The sequence below is a fragment of the Rutidosis leptorrhynchoides genome, chromosome 4 (assembly GCF_046630445.1).
Source record: "Rutidosis leptorrhynchoides isolate AG116_Rl617_1_P2 chromosome 4, CSIRO_AGI_Rlap_v1, whole genome shotgun sequence".
NCBI classification, from domain to species: domain Eukaryota; kingdom Viridiplantae; phylum Streptophyta; class Magnoliopsida; order Asterales; family Asteraceae; genus Rutidosis; species Rutidosis leptorrhynchoides.
Window position 1 is genome coordinate 563149318 of NC_092336.1, and position 20550 is coordinate 563169867.

Below are 20550 nucleotides of genomic sequence, written 5' to 3' on the forward strand. Positions count from 1 at the left end.
TATTATTATTATTATTATTATTTTATTATTAGTAGTAGTAGTATTATTATTACTAATTATATCACTTAAAATACTACGACGAGGTCATGAGCGTGTCACTTTCAAAATGGGTTTTCAAGCGGGATAGAGCTAAGGAAACTATGGGTTATTACTAAGGAGGTTTTGGGTATTGTTCAAGGGTTTTACTCGTGAGTCAAACTAGTATTTATCATCTCCGTTGCGTCTACGTACTTTCCTACAATATTGAATCACAATATTGATACGTAAGCATTTATATCTTATCTATTATATATTAATAGTGTATCCCTGACTAGTGCTCGAGTATATAGGATTATGCATGCTAGTACGATTAATTTTATCGTTAAATAGTTTATGATAGATCACGAATTTAATACATATATTACTGATATAAGGTATATGATATGCATGTTTTTGGAAAGCTGGCGAAAAATCAATAACTTTTCATTTAGAGATCGCGTAATTTCGATGAACGAATTAAAAGATATGGACAACTGAATTATGATTAACATTAATTAAAATTGCTTTTGAATCTGCAATTGATATTTAAACAACTTGTTTATAAGATTGATAATTTGAATTTTCAAATATTACTAATCGAGTAAATGAATTTCTATATAAGGCACGTCTCGATTTGTTGAACAATTGTCAAAATTGATTATTTTATCATATTTAAAAGCTTTATAAAACTATAGTCTAATTATTCAAGAATTGGAAAACCATGTGAAATGTTAAACTATTTTCGATTACCATGATCATTCAAACTATAGTATAGATTTTAAAAGATCATATTGGGTCAGGTTGACCTTTTGAAATGACTTTTGATAACTTTTGTATGTCAATCTCGAGCATTAGGATTGTGATACACTATGACCCAACCTAGCTTATTAGACATGTATTGATCAACATATGTTCTATAGGTTGAGATCTACGGTTAATTTTGCATTCCGAGTTTCAGTCACTTTTTGGTAAATGACCTTATGTGCTGCTAAGGTGAGTTTCATTTGCTCCGTTTTTAATTGCTTTTGTAATCTATATTTTTGGGCTGAGAATACATGCACTTTATTTTAAACACAATGGACACAAGTACATACTAAATTATATACTGAGTTTGAACCGAAAATCTCTTAGCTTTGGTAACTAGTAACTGTCGGTTATAAGAACTGGTGGGCGCGAGTAGTAGTATATGGATCCATAGGGCTTGATATCCCCGTCCGAGCTAGAGCACTAGCCTTTTAATGGACGTATGCTATTTGAGAAGCGTACACGTTGGTTTGCGTGTATTATTAAGATGATTATACAAAGGGTATAAATTATATATACGTTAAGTTTAGTTACCAGGGTGCTCAATTTCATAGAATATTTTGATAAACGTTTCTGGATGAAACAACTGAAATCTTGTGATCCACCTTTATACACACATTATGCGAAACATTAAAACTATGAACTCACCAACCTTTGTGTTGACACTTGTTAGCATGTTTATTCTCAGGTTTCCTAGAAGTCTTTCGCTGTTTGCTTATATGTTAGACAAGCTATGTGCATGGAGTCTTACATGGCATATTTTTCAAGGAAACGTTGCATTCACCAAATCATCACCATCTATCTTATTTTGACTGCATTGTCAACGGAAGTACTATTGTAAACTATTATTTACGGTGATTGTCTATATGTAGAAATCATCAGATGTCGAAAACCTTTGATTTAAATATTTATTTATGGTGTGCCTTTTTAAAAGAATGCAATGTTTACAAAACGTATCATATAGAGGTCAAATACCTCGCAATGAAATCGATGAATGACGTGTTCGTCCATATGGATTTGGAGCGATCGTCACAAGTATGATTACTTTTAAGTTACAATTTTGTCAAAAAAATTAACGATACTTTATTTTTTTAAGTAAATTATACGCAAGCCTAATCATTTTAAAATACGCAAGCCTAAGAATAAGGAATATATGCAAGTCTGATATTACCTAAAATAAGAAATTGTTATAAAGAGGTTATCTTTTAATGAAATTTGCCCTTTATTTATTTATAAGGTTCAATGACTAACAGTGTAATTTTGTCATTATATGCCAAGTATATGTGAGCGTTTAACGTAATTTGACTAATGATCATTAATGAATTTGATCATATTCACACTTATTAAAATCGTTGTTTTTTCCAGGCATTAACAAAAGTCATATTATCTTTATTAGTAAATCGTGCGACTTATGTAATATTTTCAGGCCATTTGCCTTAAAATGAAGGGTTGACATTAGGTAGGTGAGAAATAGAAAGATGAAGTTAAAACGTCAAAATTTAACGAAGAAAATAACAAGTGTTATGGGTAGAGACCACCAGTGAAACAAGTGCAAACCACATGAATCATTATAGACAATAAAAATATAGGGACCATTTCAGTAATTCATTACTAACTACATGAACCATCTGATAAATTTTATTTTTGTTTATGCAAAGAATGTCACACATAGCCCAATGATGATATAATACAAAATATATAAAAACAACAGCCCAATGTCAACCACAAATATCGGGTACAACGAGCCCAGATCCGATTAACCTGAAACCGTTTTTGTTCGGGCGGGTCACATAATTCAGGTTGCCTATGAATGCTTTATATCGAAACCCTAATTAGGTCACAGATCCATTAGTCAAAAACCTATATTGTTTTCACTAATCCAAACATTTAACATCAAATTCGAGATCCAAATTCAATCAATTGTCTAAATTTTCGTTTTAAATGTATCCACAAACAAGCATGAGCGGTTTGTTCTGATATCAGGAAAGGTACAGCGGACCAAAATTCCCAATTTCATAATTTACCCTTCTTAGATCATTTAATCGATTTTATAATCTAGTAATCTCTATGTTTCTATGCAAAATTTGATTAATGGATCTGGAATATTAGCTTGAATTTGTTGTAATTGTTTTAGGATAAAATGAGAATTTGTGCAAACCATGGGTGTTTGTTGCTGTTGTTTTGACCTAATGTGTAAGGATATTATTTTCTTATAGAAGGTTTAATGATCCATTTTGTTGTTCTATTAGTCATATACTTAAAGAAATGGATAGTAAATTGCAGTGTGGTGTGTTTGCAGATCATAAAATTGGTTTTAGGATATGGTAGCATACTATAACTATTGACTTATCGAAAAATATTACTCCGTAATACTTTAAGCCGGATTTGAGCATCTTTTTCAGTTATGTATCTCCAATAGCTACAATTTCCAAAACATTTGTGTATACATTTATATGTGTCCTTATTGGTTAGGGCGTTTTCGATATTTCTACTTTCTACCGACTATGTGTATACATGCTGGCTCGATAAGAATGTTGTTATACATACAGGTAAAAGATTACTACTTTGGGTTTGGCCTAATGGGTGCTCCTAAGCAGAAATGGACTTCTGAAGAAGAATCAGCTCTTAAAGCTGGAGTTGTTAAGCATGGAGCTGGGAAATGGCGCACGATTCTTAAAGATCCGGAATTTAGCAGCGTATTGTATCTGCGCTCTAATGTAGATCTTAAGGTTTGCTCCAATATATTAATTGTCACATAATACTCAAGATGTCTAGACATTGCAATATGAAACCATATGGACTGTATCGTAAATTATCCTTGTTATTTTTGTTTTTTGTTTTTACTTTGATAGGACAAATGGAGGAACATGAGTGTGATGTCTAATGGTTATGGGTCTCGTGAGAAGGGTCGGTTAGCCCTAAGAAGAGTGCAACATGGTACTAAGGATGACAACCCACTCGCACTCGCAACTGTAGATGATAGTGATGAATACGAATCGGGTGATAGGCCACTTCCGTCTTCTAGTGTCTCACCACAGATTGGTGCTTCGAAACGATCTATGATAAGGTTAGACCACATTCCAGTTCATACTAGTTTGGTTAAACTTTATCAATGCTCACATGTAACTGTTGCAGTCACACTTGATGATTCTACATGTTGCATATTCGAATCATCATATACTTACTATACATAAATAGTAATATTATCCGTGAACGTATTGAGAAATATAATAGAGGCGTAAAGATCCGAATAGAGGAAAAAATGGAGGCTTTGCCTGAAGAAAAGCGTTAAGAAGGGGACACATTTAATGAAAAATGTAAATGTTCCGGATTTTTATCCAAGTCAATTTATCACGTGAGGGGGGGTTATTTATTGGTTTCATCCAGCCATTAATGAGTTGATTATTTTGGAGAAATCGAAGGAACATGTATCACGCACACAACGTCTCACGGATATATTACCCATTTTCGGGTTTTGGGCCTAAATTTCGCCTTTAATGCACTTATTTTGTTATAAATAATTTGGGTGTCCGTTCATGGTTTACAGGTTGGACAATCTTATAGTGGAGGCCATAAACAACTTGAAGGAGCCCGGTGGCTCTAATAGGACTACTATTGCCACATACATAGAGGTATCCACATTATATTGCATACATCTTCAGGTTTAATAAACTTAATAATGTATATAATTCCATTTGTTTAATAAGTTTTTTGTTTTGCTTTCTACAGGAACAGTATTGGGCGCCTCCAAATTTCAAGAGACTTCTTTCTATGAAATTGAAGTATCTGGCTCAAACTGGCAAACTAGTCAAGGTCAAATTTGATTTGATTATCCAATGCTCACAAGTAAACTCAGACTTATTCTTTATTTTAATTTTTTTCTACTGCAGACAAAACGTAAGTACAGAATTGCGTCAGCGAATGCTGCAATGTCCGACAAGAAAAAACTCCCGGCCATGTTGCGTTTAGAAGGAAGGCAGACAAGTGGTTCTCCGATGAGGGTTGATAAGAAGGATGAAATTATTGTTCCTACGAAAGGTCAGATTGATTTAGAACTACAAAAGATGAGGAACATGACTCCACAGGAGGCGGCTGCAGCTGCAGCTCAAGCGGTTGCAGAGGCGGAAGCCGCCATTGCAGAAGCAGAAGAGGCTGCAAGGGAGGCTGAAGCAGCTGAGGCTGATGCAGAAGCTGCTCAAGCTTTTGCAGAGGCTGCATTGAAGACACTCAAAGGAAGAAACACACAAAGGCTGGTAAAACATTGATTTTTATTCATCACATGTTTCTCTTATTATGTTTTAACCACAAGAGCGTATAATTGTTTAAGAGCATTTTAGGGATTTCATTCACTTACATACAGTGGTGCCTACTAACTCCCCCCCCCCCCCCCCCCCCCCCCCCCCCCCCCCCCCCTCCTCCCTCCCTCCCTCCCTCCCTCTAAGCTTCCGAATTTACCCCTTGTGACTGGAGGTGGCTATTTTTGACCCATTTACTTACAAATGTGTCAGTTGGGGTTTTGTTGGGTCATATGGTAAGTCAGAGAAACTACAAATAGGCCTAACTTGATAGACCTAATCAAGTCTCCTTCTAATGGTATGATAATTTTCATTCTGTTGCAGATGATTCGTGCTTGACAGGAATGACTGCTTAGATGTGGATCTTGGATGCACTTTGCAGATGTAAATATTGCTTAAATGGGATTATATTATAGTTCAATTCATCAACTCATAAGTTAACTTTTGGCTGGTTTCTTTAAATAAGTAGAGTAAGATAGAATAAAGCATTACTTGCTTGTTGTTGTTGGTTGTTGGTTGTGAACTTGATATTGTTTTTTATTTTATGTGATGATTTTATTTATTGTACCGAAATGGTCCTTTTTTATATGTGTAAGTTGTTATCTGTAGTAGAAGTTCAAAGCTGTCTCGTTTTTTTGGCAAATTGCTTGAGATTTGAGAATATATTTGTGAACTTGTAGTGTATTCATAAGTTTAATATGATATGTAAAATAGACATGCAGACAGTAGACCATCGTAAGTGGTAAACGGTGTTATTTTGTGCTACTAACGATGAGGATAATATTATGAACTTATCATCCTTGTAGCACAGGTGTTTAGAGAAAACAATTCTGATCTAACTAGTATAAACTTCTGAGTTTTCGACCAACAAACACAACCTCTAACTAACATTCAATGATTCAAATACAGCGTTGGAATGAAGATATATATATATCCCAGGACCCAGGCCATTATCCGCAATGGTATACAAAAACTAGTGTACTAGATCTGTACTGATACTCGAATCTGTAATATCATCTTTGTAGTCTTGAACCTTTTTTAATTGTTTGTGACTTTGTGGTAAGTGCCCCTATACAAGTTGATTGACTCTCTCAAATCAACCACGTATTCAACACCTAAAATTAAAAACTAACATGTGTATCGTCACAAGCACACCTGCAACACAACTTTACTTGAATAAATAAACATTTCTCTCTCTACTACTTTCTCAGTATATATAAATGATTTATCTCATTATTGAATATACATATTGTTATTATCTTGGATTTTGAAAGTACTATTATAGGATATGGATCAAACCAATAACCGGTTCATGTAATTCAACACATGATATGCATCGCAGTTATGTGTTCCCCTGTCAAAAACTAAAGTAGAAACAAGGACATAAACAGGGGCGCCTCCAACAATATTTAGTTAATAAATATTTAGTACTAAATATATCATCAAATCAGAGTGGCGCAGCGGAAGCGTGGTGGGCCCATAACCCACAGGTCCCAGGATCGAAACCTGGCTCTGATATTGGAGAAAGCTTCTTTAAGCCGCTGTTTTTTATCGTCTACCAGAAACTTCCTCTGTTTTCCAATTTGACTCCGGGATTTTTTTTTTTTTTTTTTTTTTTTTTTCTTGCAAAAACCTTATTAGAGCCACAAACTTTTCTCATTTTCAATTGCCACTAAAAACTTTCATTTATGTTGCAGTTTGCCACTTGAGTTGAGTCTATACATGAACAACTTATGGTTGAGTACTTGAGTCTATATGGCACGTTACGTGTATCCCTTTTTAATAAAAGGGTTGGGTTTAGGGCAGTGCCGGAAGAGACGGCGGTTCATAATATGATGACATGTTTATAGGTTCTCATGTTGGAATGATGACATGTTTAGCCGAGGAGAGTGTTTCGGGTGATGGATTCGTCAATGTTTTATCTTTCAAGATAGAGAACCGGTCAGGGAAGAACTTTTTGAAGGAGACGGTTAATGGTAAGTTGAAAAGGCGGGACCTAGAGGTTGATAGGTCGGGTTTGTCTCGTGTTTTGCTTGATTCGGTTACAATATTTTTAATGTGTAGTTACGATTTAGCATTGTTTAGTTTGTATAAATGTTTTTCGGGTTGTTAGGTGACACTCACTTATAGATAATTTATTAGATGGTTACTTTCTAGGCGCGAGCTTCTCTATTTCCCATGTTCTTTTGTATTCTTCGTTAAGGGCGTTTTTCATTAAAAATCGACCTCATTTCTATATGCGTGTGTGTTAGAATTTAGGAATTTGTAATTGTTCATCATGTTATCAGAATTTAAGTAGAAAATAACACTGAAATTTGTTGTCCTTCGGTCATCAACAATGAACATTGTTGATTATTTAAAGGCGTCCGATTTATTTATTTTCACTTGCTTTATTATTTTCACTAATTATTTTTTTTATTCTTCTCATCATTCTTATTTCTTATAAATCATAATATACAACATTTTGACATGCATACTAAGAATATCGGTGTGTTTGTCCTATAAAATATAAGTTTAATTAGAAAAACGATAAGATTACGCCATTAGTTTTGCTCAAAATTTCATGAATAAACTTAAAATATTATTTTGATATGAATAGGACCTTGATATTTCAAAAAGTTCTGTCACTGGTCCCTGAAGTTAACATACGTTGGAGACTAACGGTGTGTAAATAACGTCTGTTACCTTCAGGTAACAACAACGCAACTATCTAAAATATTAGGATCATTCACTTAAAAAAAATATTTGTAATCATTTAACTTGAACATAACATTAGAAAATAAAATATCTTCTTGTTATAATCATAAAAAGCCAAAACAGATGTTTGACAATTTATATCTCCATCCACAATAATTCAACTTTAGAAAACAAATTTACAATTCATATCTCATGATTGATTCTATACAGTTATTATTCTTATGTATAAATAGATGATGAATGTAAGAAAGAACACACACCAATTTCTTACAAGAATAAGAAATATATATTCTTTTTCTCTCTACTATTAATTCTTCATACTACAAAGAATTATAACACGAACCAAACCACTAAAGGTAGTTATAAGCCTACTGAATTATAACACGAATCAAACCACTAAAGGTAGTTATAAGCCTACTGAATTATAACACGTTATCAGCACGAAGTGCTCTGTATAATCAAGGTATATCTAAGCAAGCACAAGTCACTAATCAAGGTAATAAAAAAAATTCTTTAACGATATCTTCTATTATTTATTAGTAAGGTAAATATTATTATCATCATAACTAACATTTATATTTATGTTATTTATGTTATATATGGTCGGTTATACCGCCTGAATTATATTTCTGTAATCTAACTATTATTAACTTCACTAACATTTATATTTATGTTATATATGGTCGGTTATACCGCCTGAATTATATTTCTTTAATCTAACTCTTATTAACTTCACTAACATTTATATTTATGTTATCTAACATTTATGATTACTTATGCAATTAATCATTATTTATTTCATGCATACTAATGTTTATTCTTAAATTTATTATTTATGCATAATATGTTTATTCTCTTAATCTTCGTATTTATACTAAACGTATTTATACTAAATGTATTTTATAGTAATCATATTTATACTAATAAAATTCTTTTATTAAAATGATTATTAATATAACGAGTACATAACATTCGTTAACGTCAACTAACGACGTTACAATGGTCATATATACATAACGGTTGTTAACGTCAATTGACTACGTTACAACGACTATATTTTTCAAATATAAAATAAACATCTCTTTTTTCACATTTTCACAAATCAATCTTCATTTTCTCAGATTACCACTCTCAAAAAGTTTTTGTAAAGATGATTCACACAAGGATGATTTTTCCTATTGTATTGGTCATATTAACTATAATCATTGTTGCTAATATACCACCGAGTGAACTTATATTCTATCCTGCCCTTGTGGTTTTATTATTTGTAATCATACCATTATTCTATTGTTTGCTACTTATGAATTTAAAATGATTCTAATTTCATGTTGTTAGAAATTGATTATGATTATAATTTATGTTGTTCATCTTTCTAAAAATAGAAAATGTCAAACTTATCAAAGCTTGAGTTTGATGCCCTAGACGTATCGGAAACAAACTACACATCATGGGTCATGGATGTAGAAATAAATCTTGGATCATTGGGTATTCTAGAAACTTTAAAAGAAAACAATACTTGTTCTGATCAAGATAAATTAAAATCAATTGCTTTTATTCGCAAACATATTGATATCACCTTAAAACATATGTATCTCACTATCAAAGATCCACATGTTTTATGGAAAAGTATCAAGAGTAGATTCGATAATCAAAAGGAAATATTACTCCCAGCTGCGAGGGAAGAATGGAGAAATCTAAGGTTCCAAGACTTTAAAAAGGTAAGTGAATACAGCTTGGCCATGTTCAAGATCCGTTCAAAGCTTTAATTCTGTGGTCAAGAAATAAGTGATGCTGATATGATGGAGAAAAATTTCTCCACAATGCATTCTGCAAACATCACTATACAAGAAAATTTAAGATTGCAGAATTACAAAACTTTTTTCAAACTTCAAACTTATCTCTTAGTTGCAGAAGTGAATAAAGAATTACTGATGAAGAATCAAGAATCTCGTCATACGGGTGCGCTAGCATTCCCTGAAGCTAATGCTATTAACAATAATAATAATAAAAAAAAATACACCTGGACAAGGACGTGGGCGAGGTCGTGGCCATATTGGCCAAAACCATCATCATGAAAATTACCATAACAATAATAAAAATCATAACTATGTTCGAAATCATCCTTATGGTACTGGTCGTGGTGGTGGTCATGGTCGTAATGGTTACAGTGGTCGTGGACAAAGAAATAATAATCAACAAAATTATAAATTTCAACCACCATACAATCCCACAAATCATAATGTTGAAGGAAGCTCTTTAAAGAATATTGAAGATTCTTGTTATCGATGTGGTAAAATTGGCCATTGGTCTAAAAACTGTCAAACAAATCAATATTCTGTTAATCAATATCAAGAATCCCTAAAGGGAAAAGGAAAAGAGGCAAACCTTGTGGATGACCTTGATACAAAAATCACTGAGCAAACAAGTGACTACTTTAATGAATAAATTTCCTATTATATGTCCATATCAAATAAATGGATGTAGATTTACCATCTATACCATATCTACTTTACTATATGTTTCCTTATTATGTATTTTCGTTTATAACATATTTTGAATGTAATATATTTATGAATTATGTACTCATTATTTGTTTCTCATATTTTGAAGTTCATGATGTAAACTACTGGAGTGCAAAATCAGTCAAATGTTGAGGATCTTTGTATTGCAGATAGTGGTACCACACATACTATACTCAAATCTAAAAAATATTTCACTTATCTTAAAGCAACAGAAGGAACGGTACATACTATATCAGGTCCTGCGGATTTAATAAAAGGAATAGGAAAGGCAAAATTCATGTTACCAAAAGGTATAAATTTTCTGATAAAAAATGCCTTATTTTCTCCCATGTCAAAAAGAAATTTGTTAAGCTTCTCTGACATTTACCAAAATGGATATGATTATCAGTCAGTGACTACAGAAAATGATAAATATTTAAGTATCACTGAGAAGAATCATGTGATTGAAAAACTACCAAGACTTAGTTCTGGTTTACATTATACATATATACATGTACCAGAAGCGCACATGGTAGTAAATGAAAAGGTATGTGATCCTATAATGATCAATCTGTGGCATGAAAGATTAGGCCACCCAGAATCAACAATGATGAAAAGAATAATTCAAAATACACATGGACATCCATTGACGGATCAAAAGATCTCTCATGATGCACTTATTCCATGTACATCATGCTCACTTGAAAAATTGATAATAAGACCATAACCTCTTGAGGTTGAAAAAGAATCACCAATGTTTCTTAAAAGAATTCAAGGTGATATATGTGGACCAATTCATCCACCATGTGGACCATTTAGATATTTCATGGTCTTAATAGACGCATCTAGTAGATGGTCTCATGTTTGTCTATTATCAAGTCGAAATGTTGCATTTGCAAAATTTCTTGCTCAAATTATTAAATTGAGAGCACATTTCCCTGATTATACTATTAAAAGGGTGAGATTGGATAATGCTGGTGAGTTTACATCTCAAGCATTTAATGAATTTTGCATGTCTATTGGGATTGTTGTTGAACATCTTGTTGCCCATGTGCATACACAAAATGGTTTAGCCGAATCACTAATCAAATGATTGCAGTTAATAGCTAGACCATTGATAATGAGAACAAGACTCCCAGTATCTGTATGGGGTCATGAAATTTTACATGCTGCATCATTAATTCACATTAGACCAAGTGCAAGTCATACATATTCTCCTTTGCAACTTGTTTTTAGCCATCAGCCAAATATTTCCCACCTTAGAACATTTGGTTGTGCTATTTATGTTTCTATCGCACCACCACAACGCACTAAAATGGGTCCTCAAAGAAGGATGGGAATATATGTTGGATATGAAACATCTTCAATCATAAGATATATTGAACCCATGACGGGTGATGTTTTTACAGCACGTTTTGCTGATTGTCACTTTAATGAAACATTGTTCCATAAATTAGGGGGAGAAATAAAAAATAAAGAAAATGATGTTTCATGGTGTGAACCTCAATTAATGTATCTTGATCCTCGTACAAAAGAATGCGAGACCGAAGTTCAAAAAATAATGCATATGCAAGAACTTGCGAATAAATTGCCTGATGCATTTACAGATACAAAAAGAGTGACTAAATCATATATACCAGCAGCAAATGCTCCAGCTCGAATTGAAATTCCAAAAGCTGGAAATAATGTCTCTCTTGAGTCTTTGCCACACCAGAAACGTGGGAGACCAATTGGTTCCAAAGATAAAAATCCTCGAAAAAGAAAATCAGCTGATAATGAGGTAAAAGAAAGTGTTCAAGAAGAACCACAAATCAATACTCTTTCTGCAGAGGAGATTGATGATGTCAATACGGAATTTTCAATCAATTATGCACATTCAAAAATATTATGGAACCGAAATGAAATGAAAAATCTTGATGAGATATTTTCATATAATGTTGCATATGACATCATGAATGATGATGATGATCCAGAACCAAAATCTGTCATGAAATGTCAAAATAGACATATTTGGAATCATTGGAAAAGAGCAATACGAGCTGAATTTGAATCGCTCAATAAAAGAAAAGTTTTCGGATCTATCATTCTCACACCAAAAGATGTGAAACCTGTGGGATATAGATGGGTTTTTGTGCGAAAAAGAAATGAGAAAAATGAAGTTACAAGGTATAAAGCTAGACTTGTAGCTCAAGGTTTTTCTCAAAGACCAGGAATTGATTATGAGAAAACTTATTCTCCTGTTATGTATGCAATTACTTTTAGATACTTAATCAGTCTGGCAGTTTCTAAAAATTTAGAAATGCATCTCATGGATGTTGTGACTGCTTATCTATATGGATCACTTGATAATGATATATATATGAAGATACCTGAAGGATTTAAGGTATCAGAAGCAACCAATGAAAAATTCAAAGAAATGTACTCAATCAAGTTACAAAGGTCTTTATATGGGTTGAAACAATCGGGTCGCATGTGGTATAAACGATTAAGTAATTACTTGATATGCAAAGGGTATACCAATAATCTTATTTTCCCATGTGTATTCATTAAGAAAAAAACATCCGGATATGTGATCATAGCCGTTTATGTCGATGATCTTAACATCATAGGTACAAATAAAGATATCCATGAAACCATTCAACTTCTAAAGAAAGAATTTGAAATGAAAGATCTCGGAAAAACCAAGTATTGTCTTGGTTTGCAGATTGAGCATATGCCTAATGGTTTACTTGTACATCAAACAACTTATACGGAAAAGATTTTGAAACGTTTCAATATGGACAAGGCAAAACCATTAGGTACTCCTATGGTTGTTAGATCACTTAATGTTGACACTGATCCATTTCGTCCCTGTGAAGATCATGAAGATATCCTGGGACCTGAAGTTTCATGACCCGTCCTAATCCATCTGGACGAATACATTACATTTGGTTACATCGCGAGGTATTTGACCTCTATATGATACATTTTACAAACATTTCATTCGTTTTTAAAAGACAAACTTTCATTACAACGACAGTTGACGGCATGCATACCATTTCATAATATATCCAACTATAATTGACTTAATAATAATCTTGATGAACTCGACGACTCGAATGCAACGTCTTTTGAAATATGTCATGAATAACTCCAAGTAATATCTCTAATATGAGCAAATGCACAGTGGAAGATTTCTTTAATACCTGAGAATAAACATGCTTTAAAGTGTCAATCAAAAGGTTGGTGAGTTCATTAGTTTATCATAATCGATCATTTTCATAATTTTAATAGACCACAAGATTTCCTTTATTCAATAATCATACACTCGCAAGTGTTTAAAAAAATCATTCATATGGATTGAACACCTGGTAACCGACATTAACAAAATGTGTAGTGACCTGAACTTTTCCATGTTTTTATATATTAAATGAAATTGATATTTACATGATTAAATGTTTCCAACATGTTAAGCAATCAAACTTGTTAAGACTTGATTTGTAGTGACCCGAACTTTTCCATGTTTATATATATATTAAATGAAATTGTTATTTACATGATTAAGTGTTTCCAACATGTTAAGCAATCAAACTTGTTAAGACTTGATTAATTGAAATAGGTTTCATATAGACAATTGACCACCCAAGTTGACCGGTGATTCACGAACGTTAAAACTTGTAAAAACTATACGATGACATATATATGGTTATATATATAGTTAACATGATTTTATTATAAGTATGTATCTCATTAGGTATTTTAACAATGAGTTATATACATAAAAATGAGACTATTAATTTAAGAAACTCGAAAACGATATATATAACGATTATCGTTATAACAACGTCTTACTAGGTACATATGAATCATATTAAGATATTGATACACTTGGTTAATTATGTTAAATGATAAGTAAATATATTATTAAGTGTATTAACAATGAAATACATATGTAAAAATAAAACTACTAACTTAATGATTTCGAAACGAGACATATATGTAACGATTATCGTTGTAACGACATTTAACTGTATATATATCATACTAAGATATATTATATATCATAATATCATGATAATATAACAATTTAACATCTCATTTGTTATAATAAACAATGGGTTAACAACATTCAACAAGATCGTTAACCTAAAGGTTTCAAAACAACATTTACATGTAACGACTAACGATGACTTAACGACTCAGTTAAAATGTATATACATGTAGTGTTTTAATATGTATTCATACACTTTTGAAAGACTTCAAGACACTTATCAAAATACTTCTACTTAACAAAAATGCTTACAATTACATCCTCGTTCAGTTTCATCAACAATTCTACTCGTATGCACCCGTATTCGTACTCGTACAATACACAGCTTTTAGATGTATGTACTATTGGTATATACACTCCAATGATCAGCTCTTAGCAGCCTATGTGAGTCACCTAACACATGTGGGAACCATCATTTGGCAACTAGCATGAAATATCTCATAAAATTACAAAAATATGAGTAATCATTCATGACTTATTTACATGAAAACAAAATTACATATCCTTTATATCTAATCCATACACCAACGACCAAAAACACCTACAAACACTTTCATTCTTTAATTTTCTTCATCTAATTGATCTCTCTCAAGTTCTATCTTCAAGTTCTAAGTGTTCTTCATAAATTCCAAAAGTTCTAGTTTCATAAAATCAAGAATACTTCCAAGATTGCAAGTTTACTTCCAAGTTTTCTAAATCCATTCCAAGTAATCATCCAAGATCAAGAAACCTTTGTTACTTACAGTAGGTTATCTTTCTAATACAAGGTAATAATCATATTCAAACTTTAATTCAATTTCTATAACTATAACAATCTTATTTCGAGTGGAAATCTTACTTGAAATTGTTTTCGTGTCATGATTCTGCTTCAAGAACTTTCAAGCCATCCAAGGATCCTTTGAAGCTAGATCTATTTTTCTCATTTCTAGTAGGTTTATCCAAGGAACTTGAGGTAGTAATGATGTTCATAACATCATTCGATTCATACATATAAAGCTATCTTATTCGAAGATTTAAACTTGTAATCACTAGAACATAGTTTAGTTAATTCTAAACTTGTTCGCATATAAAAGTTAATCCTTCTAACTTGACTTTTAAAATCAACTAAACATATGTTCTATATCTATATGATATGCTAACTTAATGATTTAAAACCTGGAAACACGAAAAACACCGTAAAATCGGATTTACGCCGTCGTAGTAACACCGCAGGCTGTTTTGGGTTAGTTAATTAAAAACTATGATAAACTTTGATTTAAAAGTTGTTATTCTGGGAAAATGATTTTTATTATGAACATGAAACTATATCAAAAAATTATGGTTAAACTCAAAGTGGAAGTATGTTTTCTAAAATGGTCATCTAGACGTCGTTCTTTCGACTGAAATGATGACCTTTACAAAAATGAATTGTAACTTATTTTTCCGACTATAAACCTATACTTTTTCTGTTTAGATTCATAAAATAGAGTTCACCATAGCAATTTGATTCACTCAAAACGGATTTAAAATGAAGAAGTTATGGGTAAAACAAGATTGGATAATTTTTCTCATTTTAGCTACGTGAAAATTGGTAACAAATCTATTCCAACCATAACTTAATCAACTTGTATTGTATATTATGTAATCTTGAGATACCATAGACATGTATACAATGTTTCGACCTATCATGTCGACACATCTATATATATTTCGGAACAACCATAGACACTCTATATGTGAATGTTGGAGTTAGCTATACAGGGTTGAGGTTGATTCCAAAATATATATAGTTTGAGTTGTGATCAATACTGAGATACGTATACACTGGGTCGTGGATTGATTCAAGATAATATTTATCGATTTATTTCTGTACATCTAACTGTGGACAACTAGTTGTAGGTTACTAACGAGGACAGCTGACTTAATAAACTTAAAACATCAAAAATATTAAAAGTGTTGTAAATATATTTTGAACATACTTTGATATATATGTATATATTGTTATAGGTTCGTGAATCAACCAGTGGCCAAGTCTTACTTTCCGACGAAGTAAAAATCTGTGAAAGTGAGTTATAGTCCCACTTTTAAAATCTAATATTTTTGGGATGAGAATACATGCAGGTTTTATAAATGATTTACAAAATAGACACAAGTACGTGAAACTACATTCTATGGTTGAATTATCGAAATCGAATATGCCCCTTTTTATTAAGTCTGGTAATCTAAGAATTAGTGAACAGACACCCTAATTGACGCGAATCCTAAAGATAGATCTATTGGGCCTAACAAACCCCATCCAAAGTACCGGATGCTTTAGTACTTCGAAATTTATATCATATCCGAAGGGTGTCCCGGAATGATGGGGATATTCTTATATATGCATCTTGTTAATGTCGGTTACCAGGTGTTCACCATATGAATGATTTTTATCTCTATGTATGGGATGTGTATTGAAATATGAAATCTTGTGGTCTATTGTTACGATTTGATATATATAGGTTAAACCTATAACTCATCAACATTTTTGTTGACGTTTAAAGCATGTTTATTCTCAGGTGAATACTAAGAGCTTCCGTTGTTGCATACTAAAATAAGGACAAGATTTGGAGTCCATGTTTGTATGATATTGTGTAAAAACTGCATTCAAGAAACTGATTTCGATGTAACATATTTGTATTGTAAACCATTATGTAATGGTCGTATGTAAACAGGATATTTTTTATTATCATTATTTGATAATCTACGTAAAGCTTTTTAAACCTTTATTTATGAAATAAAGGTTATGGTTTGTTTTAAAAATGAATGCAGTCTTTGAAAAACGTCTCATATAGAGGTCAAAACCTCGCAACGAAATCAATTAATATGGAACGTTTTTAATCAATAAGAACGGGACATTTCAGTTGGTATCCGAGCGTTGGTCTTAGAGAACCAGAAAATTTGCATTAGTGTGTCTTATCGAGTTTGTTAGGATGCATTAGTGAGTCTGGACTTCGATCGTGTTTTCTTTAAAAATGATTGCTTAACATTTTTGTTGGAAACTATATATTATTAACATGTATATATTATGTGATATATTAATCTCTTAACATGTTTGATATGGTGTGATAGATGTCTACCTCTAGCACAAATCCCATTGACTCACCTAATAATAACGAAGAGTCGAATATATATTGGACTGATTCACAAGTTCCCGAAGAAGAACCGGAAGAAGAATCAGAACCGGAAGAAGAATCAGAACCGGAAGAGGAGGAACTGGAGGAGGAAATAGAACCGGTGGGGGAAATAATAAAACAGTTAAGTAAAAGAAAATCCTCAACCAACCGACCAAGGTTAATTATGGTTAATGGTGTTTCCGCCAAGGAAGCAAAATATTGGGAGGATTACCAATTCTCCGATGAATCGGATTCTGACGAGAATTCCGATGATGTTATAGAAATTACCCCAACTGAATTTAAAAAGGCAAAAGAAAATAATAAGGGAAAGGGCATAAAAATAGAGAAATCTAATTCCAACCCCGATGAACTTTATATGTATCGTCAACCCCCGAAGCCCTTAAGTTGTAACAATGACCCGGGAACCTCTAAACCACCAGATTTTTCTAAACCGTTGTGGAAAACGACAGCTCGTATTAGGGGAACGTCATATATTCCTAGAAACTTGGCAAAACGAACCAAAACCGAAGAAGAAGAAACGAGCGAGTCGGAATAAGATAGTTGTATTCGTGTGGTGTAATATATGTAATATAGTGTGCTTATGCTTTATGATATATGTAAAAATTGCTTGTATTAATAAGTATTTTTTTTATGAATCTAACTCTTGTCTATTTTACAGTATAAAAACACAAAATGGATAGACAACCCAATATTTTAAGAGACCTACCCGGAGACATGATTGATGAAATCTTGTCTAGAGTCGGTCAGAATTCTTCGGCACAACTATTTACGGCGAAATCAGTTTGTAAGACATTCGAAGAACGTTCCAAGAATGTCTTGGTTTATAAGAGACTTTCGTTTGAAAGATGGGGGATATCACATTGGGAAACCCATAAGTTACGATGTGTTTACTTTGACGCATATATTGCGGGGAACCCAAATGCTATTTTACGCAACGGGTTAAGAAATTATTTTGACTCAATGTATCCGAATATAGGACTTCATGATTTAGAAAAAGCGGCTAACATGCAACATAAAGAAGCATGCTATGCTTACGGGTTAGTAATGTTCGCTTCTCACCAAAGTGAGAAAAAGAACATCGGGCTACAACTATTAAACAAAACATTCCCACAAGTGACGGAGTCGGTAATTGGGGTAAGAAATGAGGTTTTTAGGTTATTACGAGACTGTTGGTCATTACGTAACCCTCATCCCTTTGACGACGTTACAACACGCTGTCTTATCAACGGCCATAACGGTTATGTTCCACAAGACCAAGGATGGGAAGTAGTCCTAGTAAAACCAGAATGCATGACTTGTTTCTGGACGTATGAATTACGTGTCTTTATTGCCTTTGCTGAACGACTTGTGTACTAGCTAGAATTATCTTCACAACTATCTTGTATCAAAGTTATTGTGTGCTTTATTTCATGTTTTATGTAAAATAAGCGGTATTGTAAGTTTGTAAAATATTGTATAAAAGTTTGAACGCGAAATATTATTATAATCAGTTTTTCATATAGAATTGTAGTAGTTGAATTGTATATTAGCTACTAAGTATGAACTTAACGGGTAGGTACTACCCGAATTTAAACTTATAAAACGCTAATATGAAGAAAAAGCTTTTATAAATGAGTTCATATTATGCTACGAAATACTATTAACTACTCTTAATATTCTGTATGATTAACTTGTTTCATTTGACTATTTTGAAGGAAATGGCACCGACTACTCGACACACCGTGAATATGAATGAAGAGAAATTTCGTACTTTTCTAGCTTCAAACATAGCCGCAGTACAGGCTGCGCTACATACCAACAATAACCTTGGATCTAGCAGTACAGGAAATCGTGTAGGATGTACCTACAAAGAATTCACTGCCTGCAAACCTTTGGAATTTGATGGAACCGAAGGACCGATCGGATTGAAACGGTGGACCGAGAAGGTCGAATCGGTGTTTGCCATAAGTAAGTGTACTGAAGAGGACAAAGTAAAGTACGCTACGCATACCTTCACAGGTTCTGTGTTAACATGGTGGAATACCTATCTAGAGCAAGTGGGACAAGATGATGCGTACGCACTACCGTGGTCAGCATTTAAGCACTTGATGAACGAGAAGTACCATCCCAGAACCGAGGTCAATAAGCTCAAGACAGAACTTAGAGGGTTACGAACCCAAGGATTTGATATTACCACGTACGAAAGATGATTCACAGAATTGTGCCTATTGTGTCTGGGAGCGTTCGAAGATGAGGAAGAGAAGATCGACGCATTTGTGAAAGGATTACCGGAAAGAATCCAAGAAGATATAAGTTCACACGAGCCCGCCTCCATACAACAGGCATGTAGAATGGCTCACAAACTAGTGAACTAGATTGAGGAAAGAATTAAAGAACAGACGGCTGAAGAGGCCAATGTGAAGCAAGTCAAAAGAAAGTGGGAGGAAAACGGTGATAAGAATCACCAATACAACAACAACAGCAATTACAATAATAATCGCAACAATTATCCCAATAATCGCAACATCAATCGCAACTACAACAAACCGCCCAACAACAACAACAACAACAACAACAACAACAACAACAACAACAGCAACTACAACAATCATCCCAACAACAATAACAACCGCAACAACAACAACAATCAGAAGCAGCTATGCCAAAGGTGTGAAAAGTATCACTCGGGGTTCTGCACCAAATTTTGCAACAAGTGTAAAAGAAATGGTCATAGCGCGGCGAAGTGTGAGGTCTACGGACCAGGGGTTAATAGAACGAAAGGAACAAATGGTGTCGGAACGAGTAATGGCGGAGCAAGGAGTGTCGGAGCAAGTTATGCCAATGTAGTTTGTTATAAATGTGGAAAACCGGGCCACATTATTAGAAATTTCCCGAACCAGGAGAACACGAATGGACAAGGCCGCAGAAGAGTTTTCAATATTAATGCGGCAGAGGCACAGGAAGACCCGGAGCTTGTTACGGGTACGTTTCTTATTGAAAATAAATCTGCTTACGTTTTATTTGATTCGGGTACGGATAGAAGCTATATGAGTAGAGATTTTTGTGCTAAATTA

General features: G+C 33.2%; 1 protein-coding gene and 1 non-coding gene across 2 annotated transcripts; both read left to right on the forward strand.

The window, feature by feature from the left end:
• The first annotated feature begins 2581 nt into the window (after positions 1 to 2581).
• Positions 2582 to 5684, forward strand: LOC139845324 (telomere repeat-binding factor 1-like). The gene is made up of 7 exons (XM_071835581.1): positions 2582 to 2810; positions 3372 to 3551; positions 3675 to 3889; positions 4370 to 4454; positions 4552 to 4635; positions 4713 to 5075; positions 5442 to 5684. The coding sequence occupies exons 2-7, from the start codon at positions 3402 to 3404 to the stop codon at positions 5454 to 5456; spliced, it is 912 nt and encodes a 303-aa protein (XP_071691682.1). The 5' UTR covers positions 2582 to 2810; positions 3372 to 3401; the 3' UTR covers positions 5457 to 5684.
• Positions 5685 to 6563: 879 nt separating this feature from the next.
• Positions 6564 to 6635, forward strand: TRNAM-CAU (transfer RNA methionine (anticodon CAU)). The gene has a single exon. It is a non-coding gene; the product is annotated as a tRNA-Met (tRNA).
• The last annotated feature ends 13915 nt before the right edge of the window (positions 6636 to 20550 follow it).

Excerpts from the sequence above, each read along its gene's own strand:
- LOC139845324 (XM_071835581.1), top strand. The coding sequence starts at position 3,402 with ATGGGTGCTCCTAAGCAGAAATGGACTTCTGAAGAAGAATCAGCTCTT. Across the intron at positions 3,552-3,674 it reads GCTCTAATGTAGATCTTAAG|GACAAATGGAGGAACATGAG; the intron begins GTTTGCTCCAAT and ends TTACTTTGATAG. Across the intron at positions 4,455-4,551 it reads CTATTGCCACATACATAGAG|GAACAGTATTGGGCGCCTCC; the intron begins GTATCCACATTA and ends TGCTTTCTACAG.